At 37.4% G+C, this 24,179-nt stretch overlaps 1 protein-coding gene across 1 annotated transcript in view; it reads left to right on the plus strand.

Moving 5' to 3' along the window:
- Window positions 1-24,179, plus strand: part of ADGRV1 (adhesion G protein-coupled receptor V1) — a 677,468-nt gene that overhangs the window by 255,961 nt on the left and 397,328 nt on the right. Inside the window, exons 61-72 of the mRNA XM_049867518.1 lie at window positions 873-996; window positions 2,246-2,384; window positions 2,547-2,732; window positions 2,984-3,216; window positions 5,668-5,816; window positions 7,450-7,651; window positions 8,392-8,611; window positions 11,091-11,330; window positions 12,401-12,550; window positions 13,576-14,049; window positions 19,132-19,275; window positions 21,737-21,911. Coding sequence (XP_049723475.1) covers window positions 873-996; window positions 2,246-2,384; window positions 2,547-2,732; window positions 2,984-3,216; window positions 5,668-5,816; window positions 7,450-7,651; window positions 8,392-8,611; window positions 11,091-11,330; window positions 12,401-12,550; window positions 13,576-14,049; window positions 19,132-19,275; window positions 21,737-21,911 — 2,436 coding nt within the window. The remainder of the gene's footprint in view (window positions 1-872; window positions 997-2,245; window positions 2,385-2,546; window positions 2,733-2,983; window positions 3,217-5,667; window positions 5,817-7,449; window positions 7,652-8,391; window positions 8,612-11,090; window positions 11,331-12,400; window positions 12,551-13,575; window positions 14,050-19,131; window positions 19,276-21,736; window positions 21,912-24,179) is intronic.

Raw genomic sequence — 24,179 nt, forward strand, 5'->3', positions numbered from 1 at the left:
GCTCCTTGGAAAACCCAACGCGCAGTTCTACTCTGTCCTGTAGGGTCGCTATGAGTCAGAATCGACTTGCCAGCGGGGGGTTCTACCTATTTTCATCTGAAAGTAGTTATCTAGATATTTTGACATTTCAGAAATCAGCATCATAATTCTCATTTGCCTGTAGTCCATATGATATCACTTGTTTCTGCAGAGAAAAGATGAATGGTTTTAAAATGGTCTTATCATGCTACAAGTAATAATAATCACAAAAAATAGTCAAGAAACTTTGGTTTGAGGGCTTGGTTACTCTTACTTGTCTTTTTTTGCCACCAAGAACTTCATCCTCTGCAGGGGTGTGGCCCAAAGTAGAATTCTGTGGTCAAGGAGATTCTCAAAATGTAGCAAGTATCACCATATATACATGGGGTGGTTACTCTTTATGCATTTTTATGTAAGACTACTCTCCACCAAGCCTGACAGGAAGTCGTACCATTGCACATATTCTTCTATAAGTTTTAAGTAAGCTGCTACATCATGTTAAAATATCAGGGTAGGTATCATATATACTACTTAGACACAATAAAAGGAATATATGAATGGGTTAGGGTAAATGGTTTATCAATATTGAAAAAAAAAACTCAAAACGTATTTCCATCTGATTGTAACATACTTATGTATGACAAATCATTCATGGTTTCATATTCTTTAACATGTGCCTTAGTGTCCTCAATGTCCTTATTAATAAAATGGTGATAATGTTAATATCTAACTTACGTGATTATCATGAGGGATTCAATAGGTTAGCATAAGTAAAGGATTTAGAACATTGCCTGGCGTATATAAGTGCATACCTGTATTTGTTACATAAGCAGTATACATCATCTTCAATTTAGGAAGTGCATCAGTAATCCTTCGGGGAGATAAGGGAGTGTCAGGAGAAGTTGGGATAGCTCCATCATCTCGGCATGTCCTCATTGGGGAACCCTCAGCAAAATATAATGGAACTGCTATAATCAGGTAAGGGCTTCACAATTTTTCTTTACCTAGGTAGTGGTTATAAAGTTTTATTTAAATAATTAGCATTTTTATATCTTAAATACATTGTTTTCAATACTTACATGGCCTTCAAGCATTATTATTTTATACGTTGATAACATCTTGTGAAAAGTAAACAAACTTTTGACAGATGTTGAAAAATATCCTGATCAGTCTTGAAGTTGGAGTCCCTGGGTGGTACAAAAGGTCGGCATACTCAGCTGCTATCTGGGTTCGAGTCCACCCAGAAGCACCTAGGAAGAAAGGCCTGGCGATCTACTTCTGAAAAATCAGTCACTGAAAACCCTGTGGAGCACAGTTCTGCTCTGATACACATGGTGTTGCCAGGAGCCAAAACTGACTTGAGGGCAACTGGTTTACCTTGAAGTTAGATCATGAAGAGGTTTCTCTTTTGGGTTATTCGTGCAGCCTTTGCAGAGATCAGATCTATGCTTTAAGCCCCATCCTGTTACTTAATGGAGCCCTGGTGGTGCAGTGGTTAACAACTTGTTTACTCACCAAAAGTTTGGCACTTTGAATCCACGAGCCGCTCCTTGGAAACCCTATGGGGCAGTTCTACTCCATCCTGTAGGGTCTCTATAAGTTGGAATTGACTCGACGGCAACGGATATTTTTTTTGTTTGTCACTAAATATTTGAAATAAGAGAGTAAAACTTGTGTGTCTTAGCTACAAAATCATTCTATAGGAAATCATCTAGATCTAACATTTTATGACTCTAAGTGTTCTAAAATTAGTCTGTCATATAACTAGCTTGGCCATAGACAAATTTGCTTACCTTAGTGTTCTCGTGAGGAGTAGCTATCAATGAAGTAGCTAGATTTGACTTAATACTTTATCTTTTTCATTGGCTTTCTGGTAGCATATGCAAGTGTGAAGTATTTACTATCCTTTAGAGAACTTTGTTAGACTGTTTATATCTTGTACTCCATATGTGAAAAATCTATATATACTTCTTTTTATTCCTTTAAATCTTCCACTTTCAGTATTCAGCTTTTGCCAGGATTCTTGTCAAGATAGATTTATACTAGCTCAGTACTTTGGGTGTAACTATCTTGGAAGTATAATACATTTTTTGGTTTATAGTTGATATTATTTAAAAGCACAAATACTTTTGATGTTGATAAAGCTTGTTTATTGTTGAAATAAATATTCAGGAAAGGTTCCTTCAATAAAAATGTATTAAATAAACTTTTGTGTTTTTTTGTGTAGCCTTGTTCGTGGCCCAGGGATTTTGGGGGCAGTCACCGTGTACTGGAGAATATTCCCTCCTTCAGAGGGGGAATTTGTGGAAACATCTGGAAAACTGACAATGCAAGATGGACAGTCTGCAGCCATCGTATTGATACAGGTATTAATGTCACTGGTTTCTAGTAGGCCCTTAGCTCTGTGTGTGTGTGGTGGGGAGGGAGTGATTAATATCACAGAGTTTGTTGTTGTTGTTTGTATGAAAAGGATATGTCTTTAAATTTTATAGATTATACTGTTAATGGCTCTTTTTGTCCATTTCTAGGCTTTGAATGATGACATTCCTGAGGAAAAGCGTTTCTTTGAGTTTCAGCTGACTGCAGCCAGTGAGGGAGGAATACTGAGTGAATCCAGCCGAACTGCCCGTATCACGGTGGTGGCCAGTGACTTTCCCTACGGCCGATTCGCCTTCTTACAGGAGCAGCTGCAAGTGTCAGAAGAAGCACAAAGGGTATAGAGTAAAATGCTTGAAGTCTTTAAAACATCATTTTTGTTTTGATCTTTTGAATGATCTATAAAGTGTGTTTTGTTCGTATCCCAAAGTTTTCACAAACTTGGTAGTTTGCGTCTAGCATCATTATTTCAACTTGTAATTTTTAACGTAATTTTACTAAAGAGAATCATTAATTAGAGACAGTAAAAGTTAAGTATTGTGTGGGAGATTAAACATCCAAATCAAATACCAATATGCCTCTCACGTAGGTTAACATCACGGTCACCCGCTCAGGTGGATCTTTTGGCCTTGTGAGGCTCTGGTATGAGACTCTGAGTGGGACCGCCGAGGCGGGCGTGGATTTTACCCCTGCGGCAGGGGAGCTCCTCTTTGAACCAAGAGAGGTGGCGAAAAGCGTATATATCGAGATATTGGACGATGACCTTCCTGAAGGCCCTGAGGAATTTACTCTAGCGGTTACAAAGGTGGAACTCCAGGGAAGGTAAAGTAAAAAAGAAAATTAGAAAAATGAAAGAGAGAGAGAGAGGAGAAGCTACATTGTGTAGAGATGAACATGAAACTGAAACTGCTTCTTCCCTGCTCTTTCTCTGATTTTTACAATGTAAGGACAGGACATAATAGGGAAGTTATGACAAAGGCTAAATATTATTTCTTTTTCAATTTTCTAAAATATAATTTTTTATGCAAACTTAAAAGAATATATTTCTGTTGTGTGGATTCACTCTGTATGGCCCAGGAGTTGAACCTGATATGGGTGTGTAGTAACTCAGGAGGAAATAGCATAAATGTTCTCTAGGCCAAAGATCAGCTGTGTGGCAGAATTTGCTTCCCACTGTTTCTACACCTAAGAAAGGGCTGGGACAAGGGATTTCTTTCCTTGGTATCAGTGAGGACTATTTTTGTGTTCTCTATGGCTGAATGAAGATAGGCACTTCCCCAATAGCAGTTTTGAAGCAGGAAACAAGTTTGAGTCTAAAAGAGTTGGCCATTTGTGTGTGCCATGTTTTCACTGAAGATCAATAGTTACCCATGTGAAGCCCCTCTCATTGTCTTAATCATGATAGTAAACCGTATGGAGCCTTGTCTCAATGTTGACAAGGCATTTATTCAACTCCTGAAGAAATTTTTCTGGCGCGTAAAAGGTTTTTGCATTTGCTACATAAATGGCAAGCTTTAAAGGCTTTTTTTTTTTTTTAAATTGAAAGCATTTCATTCAGTGACTTAAATAGAGCGTATATTAGTCCACCTGGGAAAAAATTATTGTGGGTTCACATACACTTCAGTTCTCAGGTTTCCCAGAAGTGATTATGTGTCTGGCAGTGGGAATGAATTCGTACTCATTTTAAATATGTTGAAATTGGAGCTGGTCACTGATTATTTTAATTAAATAAACGTTTTAATTAAATAAAGGTTTGTAGCTCATTAAACGCAGACTCATATCTGTATTATTGGCTAACTTAAGGCTTATTTTGCCGTCTCTGCTACTCACATATTGACCATGACATTTTTCAGCCTCTGGGGTTTATGAGGAAGCTCCTGTAGTACTGACTGCGTGCTGCCGCAAGGCAGAGTCCTTTATGACTGTTGGAAATCAAAGAAACAGGCATGTGCCACAAATTACTGTTTTTTACAGGGTGTCGTATAAGGTGTCTGAATTATGGGTAGGAAAAATAGAAATTTTGAAAAATTGTATTTGTTACACATATGTACCTATAGACCCAGGTGGGGACTCTGGGGTATAATTAGCAGTACTTTGTGTTTACCACTGAACACTTAGGGTAGGCTTGTAGGCGGGGGGTGGGGGGGGCAAGAAAAAAAATACTACCTACCAAAAACTCAGACGCACACCATGATTCAGCATGCTTCCATTAATGAAAACACATGGTATCAACAAAAAATTCAAAGCAGAAAATAATTGGGTCACCAAACAGTTAATTCTGGGGAAACAAGTTTTTCCTTCCAGAAAAAATTTCTAGGCTTCCTTTAATCTGAAAAGGAAAGTGCTATAATCCAGTATGTTTCTTTTTTGGCTAGTTGCTAGAAAATTTACTGCTTTGGTAGGTAGTGTGGTAATCAGCTAATCAACAGCCTGTGTAGACTCCTGATAAAATTACTCTTGCCATTTAATATTTTAACCTCCAGTTTTTAAATTTTGTCTTATATGTAATCTTATTAACCAGCTCCCAACCTTTCAGAACTTGATAGATTATAAATACCAATTAAACAGAATTTGAAAGAAGAACTAAAAATGGTTAAGTGCCAATTTTTTTCACATCCGGAATTAGAGTGACATAAAACCTTGAAAGTTAAAACTTTTGTTTGTTGGGAGTAATATCTAAAAAATCAAAAGCAAAACAAAACAAAAAAAATCACCTTTGTAAAAATATGTCGTTAAAGAATAGAGGCATTGATTATAATAGACCTCCTCAGAAATTAAAATATTTTCTTAAGTCTTGATGGTTTAGCTTGAAATTTAATTGGTGCCACAACACTCATCATTTCTTTTAAAGTAACCCTCACAACCTAAAACTGTAAATTTCGAGCCAGGTGGTTTACTAGTACACTGTAGTTTGATGTGCATTCCTTTCTTTGACTCATCACTGTATTAGGTATTCCGGAGAGTATTTCTCACATGAGAGGTTTTTTTTGCTGTAGCTTCTTCCCCATTTCCTAATAGCTTTATTATCTTCCCATTGCCTAAGCGTAGTAACTTTATATATTAGCTTTGGTTTCGTGGAGACAGTAATAATTGGGACTAGCACAAAAAATTGTTTCAAAAAATCATTCCAGAAAAAAAAAAAAAGAGCATTTTAGTTTAGGGGATTCTATAAAGGAATAAAATGACTAATTGGCCTAGATTTTAGGAGCTAAGAGGACCCTTCAATTCATGCTAAGCAATTACATTCCTCTTTTCTTTTTTATGAATTGCAAGAGGGTATGATTTTACCATCCAAGAAAATGGACTTCAGATAGATCAACCCCCTGAACTTGGAAATATCTCCATTGTTCGAATAATAATAATGAAAAATGATAATGCAGAGGGGATCATTGAATTTGACCCAAGGTATACTGCCTTTGAAGGTAGGTTCAGTGACCCTTACTTTATAAGTAAGTTTACCACCACTTTCTGAATTGCAAAGTACCTGAACATGGAATTGTCATGTTGTCAGTTTGAATTCCTATGCACAGATTTACTAGATTTAGTATGTGTGTGTGTATCTGCACACATATGTTCTTATATATATATGTATATATATTTTTTGAAAATATATTTTGAGTTATGTTTGGACAGTCCTGAATCTTAAACCTGTGTATGGCAAAACTGAATGGTTAGCAGTGAGGCAATCTAGAAAAGTTATGTTTTAACTTTAGGATTATTGAAATTTTTTGTTTCAAACATTTTTATGAAAATCTAATGTATTCAATGCATAATTAGTGATTAGATATCAGTGAATATTCAGTTTCCAATGAATAATCACCCTTGAAGTTATTTATTTTATTGGACTGCAGGTGCAGGTGGCATCTGGATCCTTGATCTTGCTTTGCTAAGAGAGTTTCTAATAATAATTTGCCCATGACAGCCACTTCTCCCCCTTGTAGATGCAGAATGCAGAATATGTACCTTCTTGGGTAGAAAAGGTGGCTGTTTTTCTAGGAAATGATTTTATTCAAATGCAAAATATGTATATACCTTTTAAAATTAACATGTTTTCTTGCTGTCAGTTCATCAGTTTCATCATTTCCATCAAAATTCTTTGTTTATCTATTTAAAAAATTGGTTAAAAATTGATTTAAGAGTTGGTTTATATTGACTTTATGGGTTTTTTTTTTTTATGGGTTAGGTAATGGGAGATGTCATTATTTTGTGAACTTCAGTCTAAAGCTAGTAAAAGTCATATTGCATTTTTGCATCAAGAAAGACATTGGACTTTGAATTATTTATTGTTAACTGGCTTCTTTTTTATTCACTGTCTTTGGGGAACTTTGGACAGTCCGTATTCACATTTATGATGTATGGGCAGTATTATTTAGCCATGAGTCAGAATTGACTCAACGGCAATAGGCTTGGGTGCTTTTTTCTGGTTTAACGTGAACTGTATTAATGATACGTTAATATGCAGAGGTTAGCCACAATTTAAGAAGGACTAAAGATAATTTGGAAAAAAATTTTAAAAGTTGAAATAAAACTGAAAATTCATTTTCAGATTCACCAGTAGATTTCATAGGAACTAGAAATGTCATAGAATTTATATTTAGACTTTTTAAAACATTCAGATGATAGAAATAAATAAACCTCATTTATTTGTATCTTATTTACATTTCAGCTAAGTATATAGAAACAATATAGAGTGGTTTCCTTTGAGTACACATAATTTAAGTGTGTGTTTTTTTCTGTCCATCTAGCATTTTCTTGGAACATTTATATGTGTGTAACACACTAAGGAAGAATGCTTATGCCAATGATTTGATACATTATTTAAATTCTAACTTACATTGCTCATTTCAGCTTTTGATAAACTATTTTAGTACTAAAAATAAGTCATGAAGTTTTTACTAATCATTTTTTTAAAGTGATAGATGAACTGTGGAAAAAATTGTGTGCTTGTGTTGTACCTTGCTGTTTAATGCCATGTTTCATTTGACTGATAAAAGGTAGTTATAAAAGGTAGTTGCTTGGTCTGGCCTTCAGTTAATTTCCAGATTCCTGTTACAGTTGAGGAAGATGCCGGGGTAATCATGATCCCAGTGGTGAGACTGCATGGGACTTACGGCCTTGTGACAGCCAATTTCATCTCTCAGAGTTCCTCTGCTACTCCTGGCGGTGTCGATTATGCACTGCATGGTAGCACAGTTACCTTTCAGCATGGGCAGAACTTAAGTTTTATAAATGTCTCCATCATTGATGACAATGAAAGGTAATAACACTTACTGATATAAAAAATAATATGAACATACATAAAGCATGAATATTGTGTCCTGATCCTTACATAAGGAGCCCTGGTGGTGCAAGGGTTAAGCGCTTGGCTGCTAACCTAAAGGTTGGTGGATTGAACCTACCCAGTGACTCTGCAGGGAAAAAGACCTGGCAATCTGCTCCTGTAACCTAGAAAATCCTATGGGGCAGTTCTACCCTGTCACGTTGTGTTGCTGTGAGTAGAATATCGACTCGATGGCACCTAACGAGATCCACAATCCTTACATACATCTTGCATTTATAATAGAGTTTTAAATAATGCATGTTCCCAATGATAAGAAACAAATGAGGAACTTTTTGGGGTGCCGAAGGTTGGGAAAAGGGCTGAGATCCACCTGGTTGCATATGCCACTTTTATTTTTTTTAATTAGAAGAAATAATTTTTGTTCCTTTAGACTTGCAAAAGTTCCATCAAAATGTGAAACCATCCTTCAGTTCCCTTCCTTAATATATTAAGCAGTTAAAAGGGGTGGGGAAAGAGGGAGGCTGATAGCTGTTCCAAGTTAGGTAATATTGATGGTGATCATTCATGCTTTTAACTGAGCATCCTCTGCTTACCACTTGGTGTGTGACTGCTGTGCCTTGAATATGTATGACCAATTTGGAAAATGACTAGTTATTTGGATTTTAGAGGCATTTTAATATGTTTAGAGTCACAGAATTGCTCTTCTTGCTATGCAGTGAATTTGAGGAGCCGATTGAAATTCTGCTCGCTGGAGCTACTGGTGGAGCGGTCCTTGGGCGCCACCTAGTGAGTAGAATTACGATTGCCAAGAGTGACGCGCCCTTTGGAGTTATAAGATTTCTCAATCAAAGTAAAATTTCTGTTCCTAACCCAAATTCCACAATGATCTTATCCTTGGTACTGGAGCGGACTGGAGGACTCTTGGGAGAGATTCAGGTAGAGTTATTCTTTTTTATTTTTTTGAACATTTTATTGTGTTTTAGGTGAAAGTTTACACAGTTCAACAATTCATACACAAATTGTTCTTTGACATTGATTGGTTGCTACCTGGGCAATGTGTCAGCACTCTCCCCATTTCCAAGCTGCCTTCCCCATTTCCATCTCTCCAGTTTCCATGCCCCTCCTTGCCTTCTCATCTTTGCTTCTGGGCAAATGTTGCACCTTTGGTCTTATATAGTTGATTGTTCTAAGGCGTATATTCCTCATGGGTGGTAGTGTTTATCTTATAGGCCAATCTATTATTTGGCTTAATGGTGACCTCTGTGAGTAGCTTCAGTTCAAGGTTAAAAGGGTGTGTTAGGTCGATAGCCTTGGGGGTTCCTTCAGTCTCTATCAGTCCAGTAAGTCTGGTCTTTTTCATGAATTTGAGTTTTGTTCTATATTTTCCCCCCATTCTAACCGGAACAGGTAGAGTTATTCTTACCATGGTCTTAAAAATAACTTGATAGGTCGAGTATGGTGTTGGATTTTCATATTTCTCAAATATATTCATTTATTTATTAACAATCAATGCATATTTATTAATCCTCTAATAATTTTAAAGCAGTTTCTGAGTTCTTTGAAGCACCTAAAAATGTGTGAGGCATACAACTGTCCTCGGGGTGCTCTTGCGAGCAAGTTAGAAATTAAATGAGTGATTCTGGTAAAAAATGGATTAATTCAACAAATATTTGTAGAGTGCATTACGTGTGCCAGACCTTGTTTCAGGTACTGGCAATACACTGATAAACGAGATACACCTTGTCTGTGTTTTCGTAGTTTTCATTTTTGTGGGCAGTCAGGCAATAAGTAATTAAATCAACAAGAAAAAAATTATCTGATAATATTAAGAGCTCTACCTTTACCATTGCCATCAGGTCAATTCTGACTCATAGTGACCCTATAGGACAGAGTAGAACTGCCCCATAGGGTTTCCAAGGAGCACCTGGTGGATTCAAACTGCCAACCTTTTGGTTAGCAGACTTAGGTCTTACCCACTGTGTCACCAGCGTTTCCGAAGAACTCTACAGGAATGTAAACTCGGACTTGCTGGCTACTTGAGATTGGATGGTGAGGGTGATACCTGAGATGAAAGCTGAATGATGAGTAAGAGATGGTAATGTAATTGCTAGAGGGGTGAGCATTTGGGCAGAGGGAATGGCCAGTGCAGAGACACAAGCTTGACATGTTTGAGGTGTGGAGAAGTCCATGTGGTGGGAGGCCTGGAGATGAGGACATGACGGCACAAGATAGAGCATAGGGGTCCAGCGGTGTTTGATCATAAGGACCTCATAAACCAGGTTAAAGATTTTATTATAATTGCAAATAGGATGCCATTAGAGAGTTTTAAGCAGGAGAACAGTATCACCAAATTGTCATTTTAAGCAGTTCACCTGTGGCTGCCCTGAGGAAAATGTCAAGGTGCCGGAGAAGAAACAGGAAGACGAGTTAGGAGGCTATTACCCTCTATTGTCCAGATGAAAACTGATGGTGGCTTGGACAAGAGTGATGGACATGGATATGATGAGAGATGAATAGACACGGAGTATATTTTGGAGGAAAAAATATCACTGGGCTAGAGTGGAGGCTGAGGGAAAGAGAGGAATCAAGGGTAACTCCAACAAGTTTAGCTTGAACTAAATCGTAATGTTTACTGAGATTCAGAAGCTTGGGGGAGAATCAAGAGTTCTGTTTTAGGAGGAAAACCAGGGAGGCAGAGCATCATGTAAGCCAAAAGAGACAGGGCACCAAGTTTCAGGAAGAAGGAAATGGCCAGCTCTGTCCAATGTTGATGAAAAATTAGGTAACAAACAAAGAGAAGTGGCCAATTTTCTTTCTGCAGAAGATAGTATGAAAAGTATACATGTTTAAATTATGAAAAATTTTATGAATACATTTATTATAATACAAAAATTTCCTTTCTCGTAACAGTTCATGAAAAACTCTGTTCTTTTATGCTAGGACTTTATTTAAGCATATTTAGAAGGGTCTGTACACCCAGCCAACTCTTCGGCTGATTTTATTGTCTTCTTCAAATAGGTTTTGATTGGAAGAACTGTGCATGCTATTGGACAGTGTTATATTACATATATTTTTAAAATTTTTATTTCTCTTACATATACATAAAACATTCTACATTTTTACATGTTACTTTTACCTTTTATACTTTTGTTACCTGTCATGATGGCAAATGATGAAATATTACAATTTTTCATCTCTTAGACAACTTTATCAATGAAAACTGATATAGGTATGTAGTTTATATTTGCAATTATTGTTTCTTTTTGACAATTGTTTTTTTTTTGACAAAAACAAATGATGAAACAAATTCACAGAAGATATTCTAGAATAATTTATGTATGTTTATGTATTTTTTCTAGTACTATATATGCCACAGTAACTGTATAAACCTTACTTCAAAAAAAATACCCTTCAGGTGGACTGGGAGATACGAGGACCCAATTCACAGGATGTGTTACCACCACAGAACGGTGACATTGCAGACCCAGTGAGCGGGTCCTTCTATTTTGAAGAGGGAGACGGGGGAATAAGGACCATAATTCTGACAATCTACCCTTATGAAAAAATTGAAGTTGAAGAAACTTTCATTATTGAACTTAAACTTGTTAAAGGAGAAGCTAAATTAGACTCCAGAGCTAGAGATGTTACATTAACAGTAAGTCTGTTTTCTTTCCTTCCACAAAATTTTGGATTTAATGGGTTTATCAGAAAACACATTTACATTTATTGAAACCCTAGAGGCTTTTTTTTTTAGAGGCTTATAATGAACTGGAAATTATAAAACCAAGTAGTCACAGTAATTCTGATGGGTAGAACTTTCTGGATTGTTACGTTAGTCCATTATGTAGCCTGAATATTCGTAATTAAAAAAATTTAATATGGTGATAAATATGCTTTACAATCTTTGAGAAAACTTTGTGTTTTTGGCAGTATTTGGCACTTTTAGAGAGGAGGTATTTGGTATATCGTCCTAAACATTGGTTATAAAAATCGCTAGCTAGTAAGTCTTATTATTTGACAGAAGAATGGTACTTGTTCATTTAGCACAATGTTGGCAGTATAGATCAGAGCTGGAAGTCAGTATGTCTGGTATGAATCACCAGTTCATCGGGGGCAGAAATTGCTGGATACCAAGGCTACTGAAAACAATGCAGAAAGATTGCACATTTTATTTCCTGTTTGAAAAATACCGTTGTGGGGCCCATTTGCCTCTTTCTACATTATGTCATGGCCAGTAGGAAGAAGCCAGCTAAAATTAACTGGTTAAATGAAGCAAATACGAGGTGAATAAAGTTAAATTCTGACACCAAAATACTGTCTTCTGATTGTACATTTTATGGTTTTCTAGACAGTTATTCTTATTATCCTTGAGGAATAGGAACCTATTTATTGTAGTAAAGAAGGTTTTTGAAAAATTGGGTGGCTAAGTGGATTTGGCGTAGTGGTTAAGTGCTATGGTCTGCAGTTCAAATCCGCCAGGAGCTCCTTGGAAACTCTATGGGGCAGTTCTACTCTGTCCTATAAGGTCGCTATAGGGTCGCTATGAGTCGGAATCGACTCGACAGCACTGGGTTTGGTTTTTTGGTAAGTAGATTATAAGTGAGTGTCATTTTTATGTTTTCTTCATTTCCTCTGCTTACCTGTGTATTGGTATGTTGGATACTGTAATTTTGTCTGCAGTGGTTATCTATATTATTCACTCTGCTCTCTGTTTATATTCTTTAGATACAAAAGTTTGGTGATCCAAATGGAGTGGTTCAGTTTGCTCCCGAGTCTCTATCTGAGAAGACATATTCAGAGCCATTGGCTTCCGAAGAACCCCTGCTCATTACTTTCTTTGTCAGAAGAGTAAAGGGCCGTTTAGGAGAGATTACGGTATCATTTTTCCTTTTTGATTTTTGCTATGTAGAGTAACAATTTGCCTAACAAATGTCGTTGAGATGCACAGAGAAACGGTGGTATCCTGGTTAATTGAGGTTTCTGATAAAGTGAAGATATGTGAGTTTTCACAGAGAAGGTGAGAGGCTTCGTTTAAGCACGACTAGTTTTAGTATCTCTACCCAGGCTTAAGCTCCAGCCCTTTCTCTAAATTTGGTTACGCTTAGGCCAGAAAGTTCATTTTCACACTTAATCCTGAAGCGTCCGCCTGAACTGTTTTGTATTTCCTTGTTTGCTGTAATGTGAAGTCTTTCTTACTAGAGCCTCTCAGTGATTTTTTGTGAATCACTTACCGTATTCCTCAGGACTCTATTTCTCTATAGACTTTTTTGCATCTAGCAGCTGCTTTTTTAAGAGGTTGCATTTATGTGTGTACTGACGTAGAACATTTGGAGATGCCCTTGTAAGTCAGCTGGATACTCGACTAACAGATCAAGGTCATTTGTTTACCAGCAACACATATTTTATGCTATCTCTCTGTCTACTTACCTCTCTTCTGGTATTGGATATTAACTACTACTTATTCTGTTGAAACTGCATGGCTTGGAGGCCTAAAATTCTCGGAAAGTAATTCTTAAGTCTTGAAATCTTATAGATATTCCCCGATATGAATATCAGGTTATCTACTCATTTTTATCTTCAAATATTGTCCGTAGATCACTAGTGAATGCATTAAAGTTAACTTGCTTCTCTTTCTCTCTTCAAACTGTTATTGTTTTAGGAGCAAGTAAAAGAGTGAGGTTTTGTAATCTTGTCCTGCAGATTGCATATGACAGCCTGATAGGGTTCATGTACTTTCCAAACTTATTTATACTTGAGAAGTTAAGCTTTGAATATAATGATGCCCAATTAAAATGCACTTTTTTTTTTGGTTGTAATATAGAGGAAAACATAATTTAAAGGATTTTAATTTAATATATTGAATTATTTAATTTTGTTGGATTTTTTTCTTTTTCTTTTAGGTTTATTGGGAATTAAGTAGCGAGTTTGATATTACAGGAGACTTTCTTTCCACAAAAGGGTTTTTTTCCATTGCTGATGGAGAGAGTGAAGTGAGCTTCAATGTCCATTTGCTACCAGATGACATACCTGAGATAGAGGAAGATTATGTGATCCAGCTTGTTTCTGTTGAGGGAGGGGCAGAGCTGGATCTGGAAAAAAGCATCACACAATTCTCTGTTTCTGCAAATGGCGACCCACATGGAGTATTTGCCTTGTATTCTGATCGCCAGGCAATACTTATTGGGCAGAACCTTAGTAGATATATCCAAATTAATGTCACCCGGCATGCTGGAACATTTGGAGATGTGACTGTTGGATTCCGAGTATCTTCTGACCGTAAGGAACAGCCAGTTGTTACTGAAAATGCAGAGAGGCAAGTGGTAGTCAAAGATGGTGCCAGATATAAAGTGGACACAGTGCCAATAAAGAATCAGGTTGGTGGCGTTTCTTAGTTTTCTGATCATTCCAAAAAAGGTACGAACCTGGCTTCTTTGTGAGAACCCTGGCTCACCTCATGATCAGCTTAAAATTTTATTCAAATATGTAAATGTAATCATGAAAAATGTTTAGAAAATGTATAGTAATTATTGGATTAAACATGTGCTCAAAAATTTGCAATTTAGAAGGGAGTAAGTATGTTCCTGTTTGAAGATAGAATAGTTTTGTCTAGATGATGATGTTGTTCTTAGGTGGCATCGAGTCAGTTCCGACTCATAGTGACCCTGTGTACAACAGAATGAGACACTGCCTGGTCCTCTGCCATCCTCACAATTGTTGCTATGTTTGAGCCCATTATTGCAGCTAATGTGTCAGTCCATCTCGTTGAGGGTCTTCCTGTTTTACACTGACTCTCTCCTTTACCAAACATGATGTCCTTCTCCAGGCCTGGTCCCTCCTAATATCATGTCCAAAGTATGTGAGATGAAGTCTCACCGTCCTTGCTTCTAAGGAGCATTCTGGTTGTACTTCTTCCAAGACAGATTTGTTCGTTCTTCTGGCCGTCCCTGGTGTATTCAATATTCTTTGCCAACACCACAGTTCACAGGCATCAATTCTTCTTCTGTCTTCCTTGTTCATTGTCCAGCTTTTGCATGGATATGAGGCAATGGAAAATACCATGGCTTGCATCAGGCACACCTTCATCCTTAAAGTGATATCTTTGCTTTTTACACTTTAAAGAGATCTTTAGCAGCATATATGCCTAATGCAGTACATCCAATGGTTTCTTGACTGCTGCTTCCATGGATGTTGATTGTGAATACAAATAAAATGAAATCCTTGACAACTCCTAACTTTTCTCCATTTATTGTGATGTTGCTGATTGGTCCAGTTGTGATGATTTTTGTTTTTCTTTTTATATTGAGGTGTAATCCATACTGAAGGCTGTGGACTTTGATCTTCATCAGTAAGTGCTTCGAGTCCTCTTATTTTCAGCAAACAAGATTGTGTCATGTGCATCTCGCAGGCTGTTAATGAGTCTTTCTTTAGTCCTGATGCCCTATTCTTCTTCATGTAGTCCAGCTTCTCGGATTATTTCCTCTGCATACTGATTGAATAAGTATGGGGAATGAATACTACCCTGTAGCACATCTTTCCTGATTTTAAACCATGCAGTATCGCCTTCTTCTGTTCGAACAGCTGCCTCTTGGTCTATGTACAGGTTTTGCATGAGCACAATTAAGTGTTCTGGAATTCCCATTCATCACAATGTTAACCATAATTTGTTAGGATCTACATAATTGAATGCCTTTGTGTAATGAATAAAACACAGGCAAACATCTTTCAGGTATTCTCTGCTTTCAGCCAAGATCCATATGACATCAGCAATGATACCCCTTGTTTCACATACTCTCTGAATCTGGCTTGGATTTCTAGCAGTTTCCTGTCGATGTACTGCTGTAACAATTTTTGAATTATCTTTGGCAAAATTTTACTTGTGTGTGATATTAATGATACTGTTGGATAATTTCTGCATTCTGTTAATCACCTTTCTTTGGAATGGGCACAAATAGGCATTTCTTCCAGTCAGTTGGCCAGGTAGCTGTCTTCCAAATTTCTTGGCATAGAGGGGTGAGTGCTTCCAGTGTTGCATCCGTTTCTTGAAGCATCTCAATTGATACTCAGCCAATTCCTGGAGTCTTGCTTTTCACCAGTGCCTTCAGAGCAGCGTGGACTTCTTCCTTCAGTACTGTTGGTTCTTGATCGTATGCTACCTCCTGAAATGGTTGGCCGTTGACCACTTTTTGGTACAGTGACTCTGTGTATTCCCTCCATCTTCTTTTGATGCTTTCTGCATCATTCAATATTTTGTTCAATATTCAATATTCAAGAAAAATCCTTTAGTGTTTCAACTTGAAGCTTGAACTTTTTCTTCAGTTCTTTCAGCTTGAGGAATGCCAAGTGTGTTATTCCATTTTGCTTTTCTAACTCCCGGATCTTTGTACATGTCATTATAGTTCTTGGGCTTCTTGAGCTGCCCTTTGAAATCTTCAGTTCTTTTATTTCATCATTTCTTCCTTTTGCTTCAGCTACTCTAAGTCCAGAAGCAAGTATCAGAGTCTCTTCTGACATCCATTTTGGTCTTTTCTTTCTTTCCTGTCTTTTTTAGTGACCTTTTGCTTTCTTCATGTATGATGTCCTTGATGTCATCCCAGAACTTGTCTGATCTGCAATCATCAATGTTAAGTGTGTCAAATCTATTCTTGAGATGATCTCTAAATTGAGAAGGGATAAACTCAAAGACATACTCTGGCTCTCATGGAATTGTTTTAATTTTCTTCAGCTTCAGTTTGAACTTTTATATGAGCAATTGATGGTCTGTTCAGCAGGCAGCCCCTGGCCCTGTCATGACTCAATGATACTGAGCCTGTCCGTCATCTTTTTCCACTGATGCAGTCAATTTGATACCTGTGTATTCCATCTGATGAGATCCACATGCATGGTTGCCATTTATGGTGCTGAAAAAAGGTATTTCCAATGAATAGGTCATTGGTCTTGCAGAATTCTATCATGTGACCTCCAGTATCGTTTTTATCACCAAGGCCATGTTTTCCAGCTACTGATACTTCTTTGTTCCCAACTTTTACTTTTTTTTGTTTTACAATAAACATTTACTAAGCTGTAATTTTCATAATACTTTAACTCTGTCCTGAAATCATTCTACAAATATCTCTACATAACACCAAAGCCATTAATTTAATAAAGAAAAGGAGTTTATATATCACTTTGCCCAAAAAAAGCCTTATACTGTGTGTATTGTGTGATATTTGTAGGATCAATTTCCCAAGGCTCATAGAATTAAGGTGCATACACACATCACACACACAGAACAGTATATTAAGATCAAATTGATTTGCATTAAGTACCAACTTAAATGCTATATAAAATTTATAACCAGATACACAAAGTGTGAATGGAATCATGAATATAATGTTGAAATGAGTACCATAGCTAACAAATGTGATTTCCAGCTAAGAGAGAAATAATTACTTTGTTGAATTTAAAGTGTGGAATGATCACCGTCACCATCACCAGACATCAGTTTAATTACACGGTATTCAGAGATTTAACACACATGCAGATATTAAATTGACACTGCAGTAAAACCTTTAGATCTGCAAGAAGTCATTAGAACATATGGTTAGTAATGACATTAGCTGCCACAGGTTTTCAGTAGATGGTGCACATGACCGTCAGCTTTTTATGCTACCACAAGGTAAAAACAAGTACTGGGTTATCTCTTAAAGAACAAGCAATCATTGAAGAGTGAAACACATATTCAATATGTTGAACAAAGTTTGTTTATACTAGACACTATGCATCATATTGATGGTCACCCGGTGTTAATTTTAAGAGTACCGTGTTACGTCCTGCAAAAAAAGATAAAATTCTGTTATTCACAAATGAGCTAAAGTCCAACTACTCAAATAGCCAGAAACAAACATAGGGATCATGGTGACAATTAATGACTTAAAAACTTTCTCTGTCCAGAGTTCCATTTTATTGTTACTTTATGAGTTCTTCACTCCGAGAGCAAGACCATTATAAATTTTGTTTTGTGTTGCCCTCAAGATGATTCATAAAATGTCACAAATTTGTTAATAATTTATTTCATACACTGGATGCATCATGGCACTGGGGATTAATTATTTCATAGTTAAGAAAGGCTGGCCCAGAGGGTAGCCAGATTGAAGTCGTCCTGAGAAGAAACGATGAGATGGATAGCTTATGTTCACTTTAATGTTTAACTTCTGGCACCCTGGGAAGCTGCGACGTCAGACAGTCTGTGTATGTTGGACTGGCTGATTCAACAGACCCACGAGCAGAAGAGCATGGTTTAAGCTGACACCTGGCCCTTCAATATTTGGGAAATGGGGATAAAAACTCCTTAACTGACCAGCCAGTGACCCTTATAGGAGGCACCATACATATGGCTGAAGCCAGGGTACTGTGATTATTTCTGAATCTTTAGCACTTGGCCTATATGGTTCATGTTCAGTGAATATCATTTTGCATGAATGATGATTGAATGAACGAAACATCTGTTACCCTCATGCTGCACAAAGTTGGAAACTATTAAGGTACATATTTTACACATTTGCAGAAGTGATGTATGTGTAAGTACATTATGTTTAAAAAAAGAAGGGACTCCACAAAAAAGGTTTCTTCTACAGCCAAAGAAGACGTACAGAGCTTTCAGTAATATTTTGAGTTATGAAATTACTTGGGGGCTTAACCATTATGAATAACAATGTTTCTATGGGAAAATGTATTCCAAGAGTCAAAAGAACTTTTAGAATAAAACCAATTTGTAAATTCAGAATTTCTCTTATTAGATTCTAAAACTTTGAAAATTGGTAATCTAATACATGGTATTAGTAATTTTTATGTATCCAGGATACCCAGATAATCAGGCCACGTAATTCATTACCCACTGTGAATAAATATCATTAGAGTGGAACCCTGGTGGCGCAGTGGTTAAGAAGTTGGCTGTTAACCAAAAAGTCAGGAGTTCGAATCCACCAGGTGCTCCTTGGAAACCCTATGGGGCAATTCTGCTCTAACCTATAGGGTCGCTATGAGTCGGAATCGACTCCATGGCAACAGGTTTGGTTTGGTTTATCATTAGCATTATTTTTTTGTTACTCAATGAAGAGGAAGAAGACAAGTTTTGCTGGGTTTTAAGAGTTGACACTATTTTTCTGTATGTTCTTTCCATTCCCTTGACAGATGCTTTCATGACTATTTTTATGATCCCCATTATTCTTAATGCCATTTTGGGCACAAATGGGAAATTTGAAAATTTGTGCTTTTTTTTTTTTCTTTCACAACTATCATTCTCCTCAGTCTTCATATTGGTAATTTGACTTATAACAAGGGAAAAGGGCAAATATTGATGAAACTGTCTGATACTAAAGGAACCATAGGCAGTGTGCTAAAGGTTTGTGTTTAATGTCAGTATTTTTCTCTGAAAATTATTTACTATTTTAAAAATTATTGATTCTGTTTTTTAATAGGTCTTCCTATTACTGGGCTCTAGTTTCACATTGCAGCTGGTGACTGTGATGCTCAGTGGTGGACGTGTCTATGGAACGCCAAAAATTCTCCAGGAAGGAAAGTCAGCTCTTCTTCCTGTCCCTGAGAAAGCTGCCAATTCTCAGGTAAAATGCTGTCAGTGTTGTACAATTAGGAAACACTAGAGGGCAACTCTTACTAAAATTCTTAGAGAATTTCTTAAGGTTAACTATTTCTAAATCTAGGTAATCCTATGGGTATCAAAGTACACTTTATAGATACATTATATGAAAAGAACTTGTAAATTTTCAGCATTAGGTAGACAAATATATTTACTTTTTGGACCATTAGAAAATATAAATCTTACAGAATTTGAATGCAAAGTACAGAATTTTTAAAATAAGTCTTCTGCAGTCAAAATTTCATGTCTTTCCTCAATATTGAAGAGTAAAATATTGAGATACGCTAAGTCATTAAATTAGAGTGAACATCAGTTAGTATTTCAGGCTATTCTTTTAGTAAAATTGTGAGTTTTTGTCTTTAATTTTTGGGCCTCGGTTTACTATGGGAAGTTTGCCTTGATGTAGATAAATGCTAGTTGTCAGATCCTGTGGCATGATTGCAGGTAAGTATTTGAATCTTCTACTTGATTTCATTCATCGTAGGATATTTTCCCAGTTACTTCATAAATTCGTTTGAAAACAAAGAACAACTTGAGGGCTTTATTTCCTTTTAGGCCGATCCTGTCAGTATAAACCCATTTTATTGTTGTTCCTGTTGTTGTTTGTTTGTTTTGCATGTCGTATGAAATCTCATTTCTGCATAGGTCTCATTTCAGAATTTTTCTTTTTAGCTAACAGTATAGACTGTGATATTCTCTTTCTGCCCAAAGCTCAACAAAGTGGAATAACATTTATGTCCATACCTAAACACAAACCCATTGCTCTCAAGTCAGTTCCAACTCACAGTGATCCCAAAGGGCAGAGTAGAACTGCTCCATAGGATTTTCAAAGCTGTAAAGCTGTAAATCTTTACGGAAGCAGATAGTCACATCTTTCTCCCTCGGAGCAGCTGTTGGGTTTGAACCACAGACCTTTCAGTTAGCAGCTGAGCGCTTAACCACTGTGCCACCATGGCTCCTGTTCTGTCAGTATGGGGGGGATGGCTATTGTCTCTGACTATGGTAATCTTTGGGTATTTTTGATGCCATTATGAAAATATCGTTCCTTCTTACTCCTTCAGATGAGAGCTTAAAGTGACTAAAGCAAGCCTGGCACAAGATGCTGGCGTGGAAGCTGCAGAGATGCAGGGGTGGGGAGTATAGGCTATTCTGCCCATTGAGAGGACATTCTTCAGCTACCCCCTCATGGGCAGCTTCTCTAGGAATGAAATGAAATTACTTTGTCCCCTAAAATACAGTCCATCAGCATTAAAAATAAATAGGGAGAGAGAGTTTTACTTTTACCTCTTCAAGAGAGAATAGGATTTACTAATGCTGTGAAGTTTTGTTCTCTCTTTACTCACAAGTTGTTATAACAAAAGATTCCTTTCAACTGGAACTGTTCCATTTGGAGTAGCAAAATATTTCTTACTCCTTGTCCATCCATGTACATTGTCACAACACTGTGTTCCCAAATGGCAAGGTCTAGGACAGTCATGGTATAGTCATGCCCTTGGTGTGTCCTCTGCACTCCTACCAGTATTTGTATGGGTATATGTGTGTATGGTACAGCTAGGACATTTTCAAACAGCCCTCTAGACAGGTAGCAAGTGTGATCTTAGATACAGTAAAACTTTGGCAACTGCTAGGCTGTGTCAAATTGAAGCTTTTTTTCCCTCCACTGTTACTTCAGAACTACCACATGACACCTTCTCATATTTTTCTGGTACTTTTCATCCCTATTTAAAAGGCAGGGGGGAGTGACTAATTCATAATACGTAACTATTGACCATATGGTGCCTGTTGGCATCCCAAATTTATAAAGACAAACTTAGTTGTCCATATCCCAGTGTGAAGCCAGGTTTGGTTTTATTACGCGTATTGATTAGAACCCATTTCATCTTACAACAAGATCTTACTTGATGTGTATGATGAAGGTAAATATTTTAAGAACTCTTTGGAGCTTTCTGATCCTCAAAGACAAAATATCAAATTGAATCAAGCAGCTGAAAAGAACCTTAAGAGAAGGTCTAGTTCATCTGGCTCATTTTAGAAATGAAAAAATTCATTATTATTTCTTTAAAAGAAGTCATTTCAATTCTAGACAAGTCAAGTTCTAGAAAGACCCATGGACAAGTTATATTAAAATGCAAGCTTTTTCTGTTTTTCTTTTATTTAATTATAATTATATTTATCTTTTATGGATATTGTTTACTCCAAGGATTGCATTTTTATAATGAAAATAAGATCAGCAACTATAATCTGATAAGATAAATTTTCAACCCTTAGATGTCTTTTCTTAAATATTTCCGTTTTTAAACAAATATGTTTTAAAACAAAAGAAAATATACTTTATAAACAAAGAGAAGGTTGATATTTAACTTGCTCTTTCAGAACATAGGAAGCTTTAGAGAGAAATAAAATATTCTAAGCATGTTTTTCCTTAGGTTGGATTTGAATCTACTGCTTTTCAACTTACGGATGTGGCTGCTGGGACCAGCCATGTTGTGGTCTCTAGGAGAGGCACATATGGTTCTCTCACAGTTGCCTGGACTACGGGATATGCTCCTGGGATGGAAATTCCCGAATTCATTGTTGCTGGCAACATGACCCCCAAACTGGGTGAGTTGTCATTTTCCTCTGATTAGCCCCATAGAACATGGAGGTGAGTAACTGGCAACTTATTTTCTTGGGATATACTTAGTTGTGGACCCTGCAATGGTTGTCTTCTAGTATGAAAACCAAACCCATTGCCGTTGAGTTGATTTCACCTCCCAGTGACCTTATAGGGCAGAATAGAACCCCCCTACAGGGCTTCCAAGGCTATAAATCTTTAGAGAAGCAGACTGCTACATCTTTCTCCTATGGAATGACTGGTGGCTTCAAACTGCTGACCTTTCATTTAGTAGCTGAGTGCTTAACCACTGTGCCACCAGGGCTCCTGATCTTCCCATATTTACATGATCAGGGTGTGCAGGCACTTGGTGAGAATGATAGTAACCTTGTTCAATAAAATTAAAAACTTCATACCTCTCCCCCAAAATAGTGGTCACTAAGCAGACTGCAGAGTCTCTGGATGGTGCAGTCAACACACTTGGCTGCTAACTGAAAGGATGGAGGCTGAGTCCAGGCAGAGGCAACTTGGAAGAAAGGCCTCGTGTTGATCTACATCCAAATAATCAGCCACTGAAAACCCTGTGGAGCACAGTTTTACTCTGACACATATGGGGTCGCCATGAGTCAGAGTCAACTCGACAGCAGCTGGTTGGAGGGCAGTGGTGGTTCAGTGGTAGAATTCTCATCCTTCATGTAGGAGACCTCGGTTCAGCTCCTGGTCAATGCACCTCAGACACTGCTGCCCCTTCAGTAGAGGCTCCCATGTTGCTGTCATGCTGGAGGTTCCAGACTAACACAGACTAGGAAAAACGGCCCGGAGATCTACTTCTGAAAATTAGCCGGTGAAAACCTTATGGCTGACAGTGGTCTGATCCTGCTGTGCGTGGGGTCGCCATGAGTGGGAAGCTGACTGGATGGTAGCTAACAACGGCAACCATAAGCAGACTGCTCAGTTCATACATTACAAACCAAAAAACTTGCTGCCATGGAGTCTAATCTGTCTCATAGCGACCCTATAAGAGAGAGTAGAACTGCCCCATAGGGTTTCCAAGGAACGGCTGGTGAATTCAAACTGCTGACCTTTGGGTTGGCAATCAAACTATTAACCACTGCACCATCAGGGCTCCAGTTCATACATTAAAAAAAAAACAAAAGCAAAAACAAAAACGTTGCTGTCAAGCTGATTCTGACTCATAGAGATCCTATAGGACAGAGTAGAACTGCCCCATAGGGTTTCTAAGCAGCAGCTGGTGGATTCAAACCTTTTGTTTAGCAGTTAAGCTTTGAAGTGCTGTACTACCAGGGCCCTAGTTCATACATTAGGAGTTTGTTAAAAGTAGTTCCAGAAAAGAAAAAAAAAAAAAGTAGTTCTAGAAAACCTCATTTGGACTGTATGGTAAAAAGACACAGCTTTGAATCTATTTTCGTGTCCATCTGAATATTTCTTACAATAGGGCAGACGTTACTTCACCTAATAATTTTTTTATTATGCCATTAGCTCTTTGACAGTTGGTGAGATATGAATGTTTGATGGTTTGACCTGTGCCGTGTTACAAAAAGCTCACTGCAAATTCATATGATGCCAGTTTTACAAAGTACCCTCCAGAAGGCTTAGAATCTTTGAGGTTCTCTCGCCTTGATTCACAGTGTCCTGCTGGTCACCAGGCAAATGCCATTTAAACCCTGCATCACGGGCTGAGATCCTGTCTGTCAGGGAGGATAGATTAATTTTCACTTTCCCAAAGTCTTGGGATCATTGAGAGAGAAGGAATGATAACTGTAGTCTTTTAGAAGGTGGGCATGAGGGACAGTCAAAATGACAGCATTGTCATGTCATCTTCTAATCCCAACTGGAATCCCAGGATTATAAAAAGAATGAGTTTAGATGCTGGATTGAGAGACACCATGCCACAGCACTAGAACTGCCTTATACTGGGGTTTCTTTAACCACTGGATGGGGACCCTCTTCTAATTTACCAAACACTGACTCCTCTTTATTGTCCTTTCGGCACATCCCCTTAGCTAAAGGTATTTAATGATCTTCCCGTTCATTTTCTAGCCCTTTCTACCTCAGAAACACTAATATTTTACCTGTCTGTGCCTTCTACCTCTTTGGGTGACAGGCACAGCCCCATATAATTTTGGTTTTGTTTTGTTTGTGTTAGTAGCCATGTAGTAGGTTTGTAAAAAAAAAAAGTGTTTGTAGAAGTATTGTTCTTTATGAGTTCATGTGTGATTTAGAAGTTTAGTCAATTCATTAACAAGTTGATTAAA

This window comes from Elephas maximus, chromosome 2, assembly GCF_024166365.1.
Source record: "Elephas maximus indicus isolate mEleMax1 chromosome 2, mEleMax1 primary haplotype, whole genome shotgun sequence".
NCBI classification, from domain to species: domain Eukaryota; kingdom Metazoa; phylum Chordata; class Mammalia; order Proboscidea; family Elephantidae; genus Elephas; species Elephas maximus.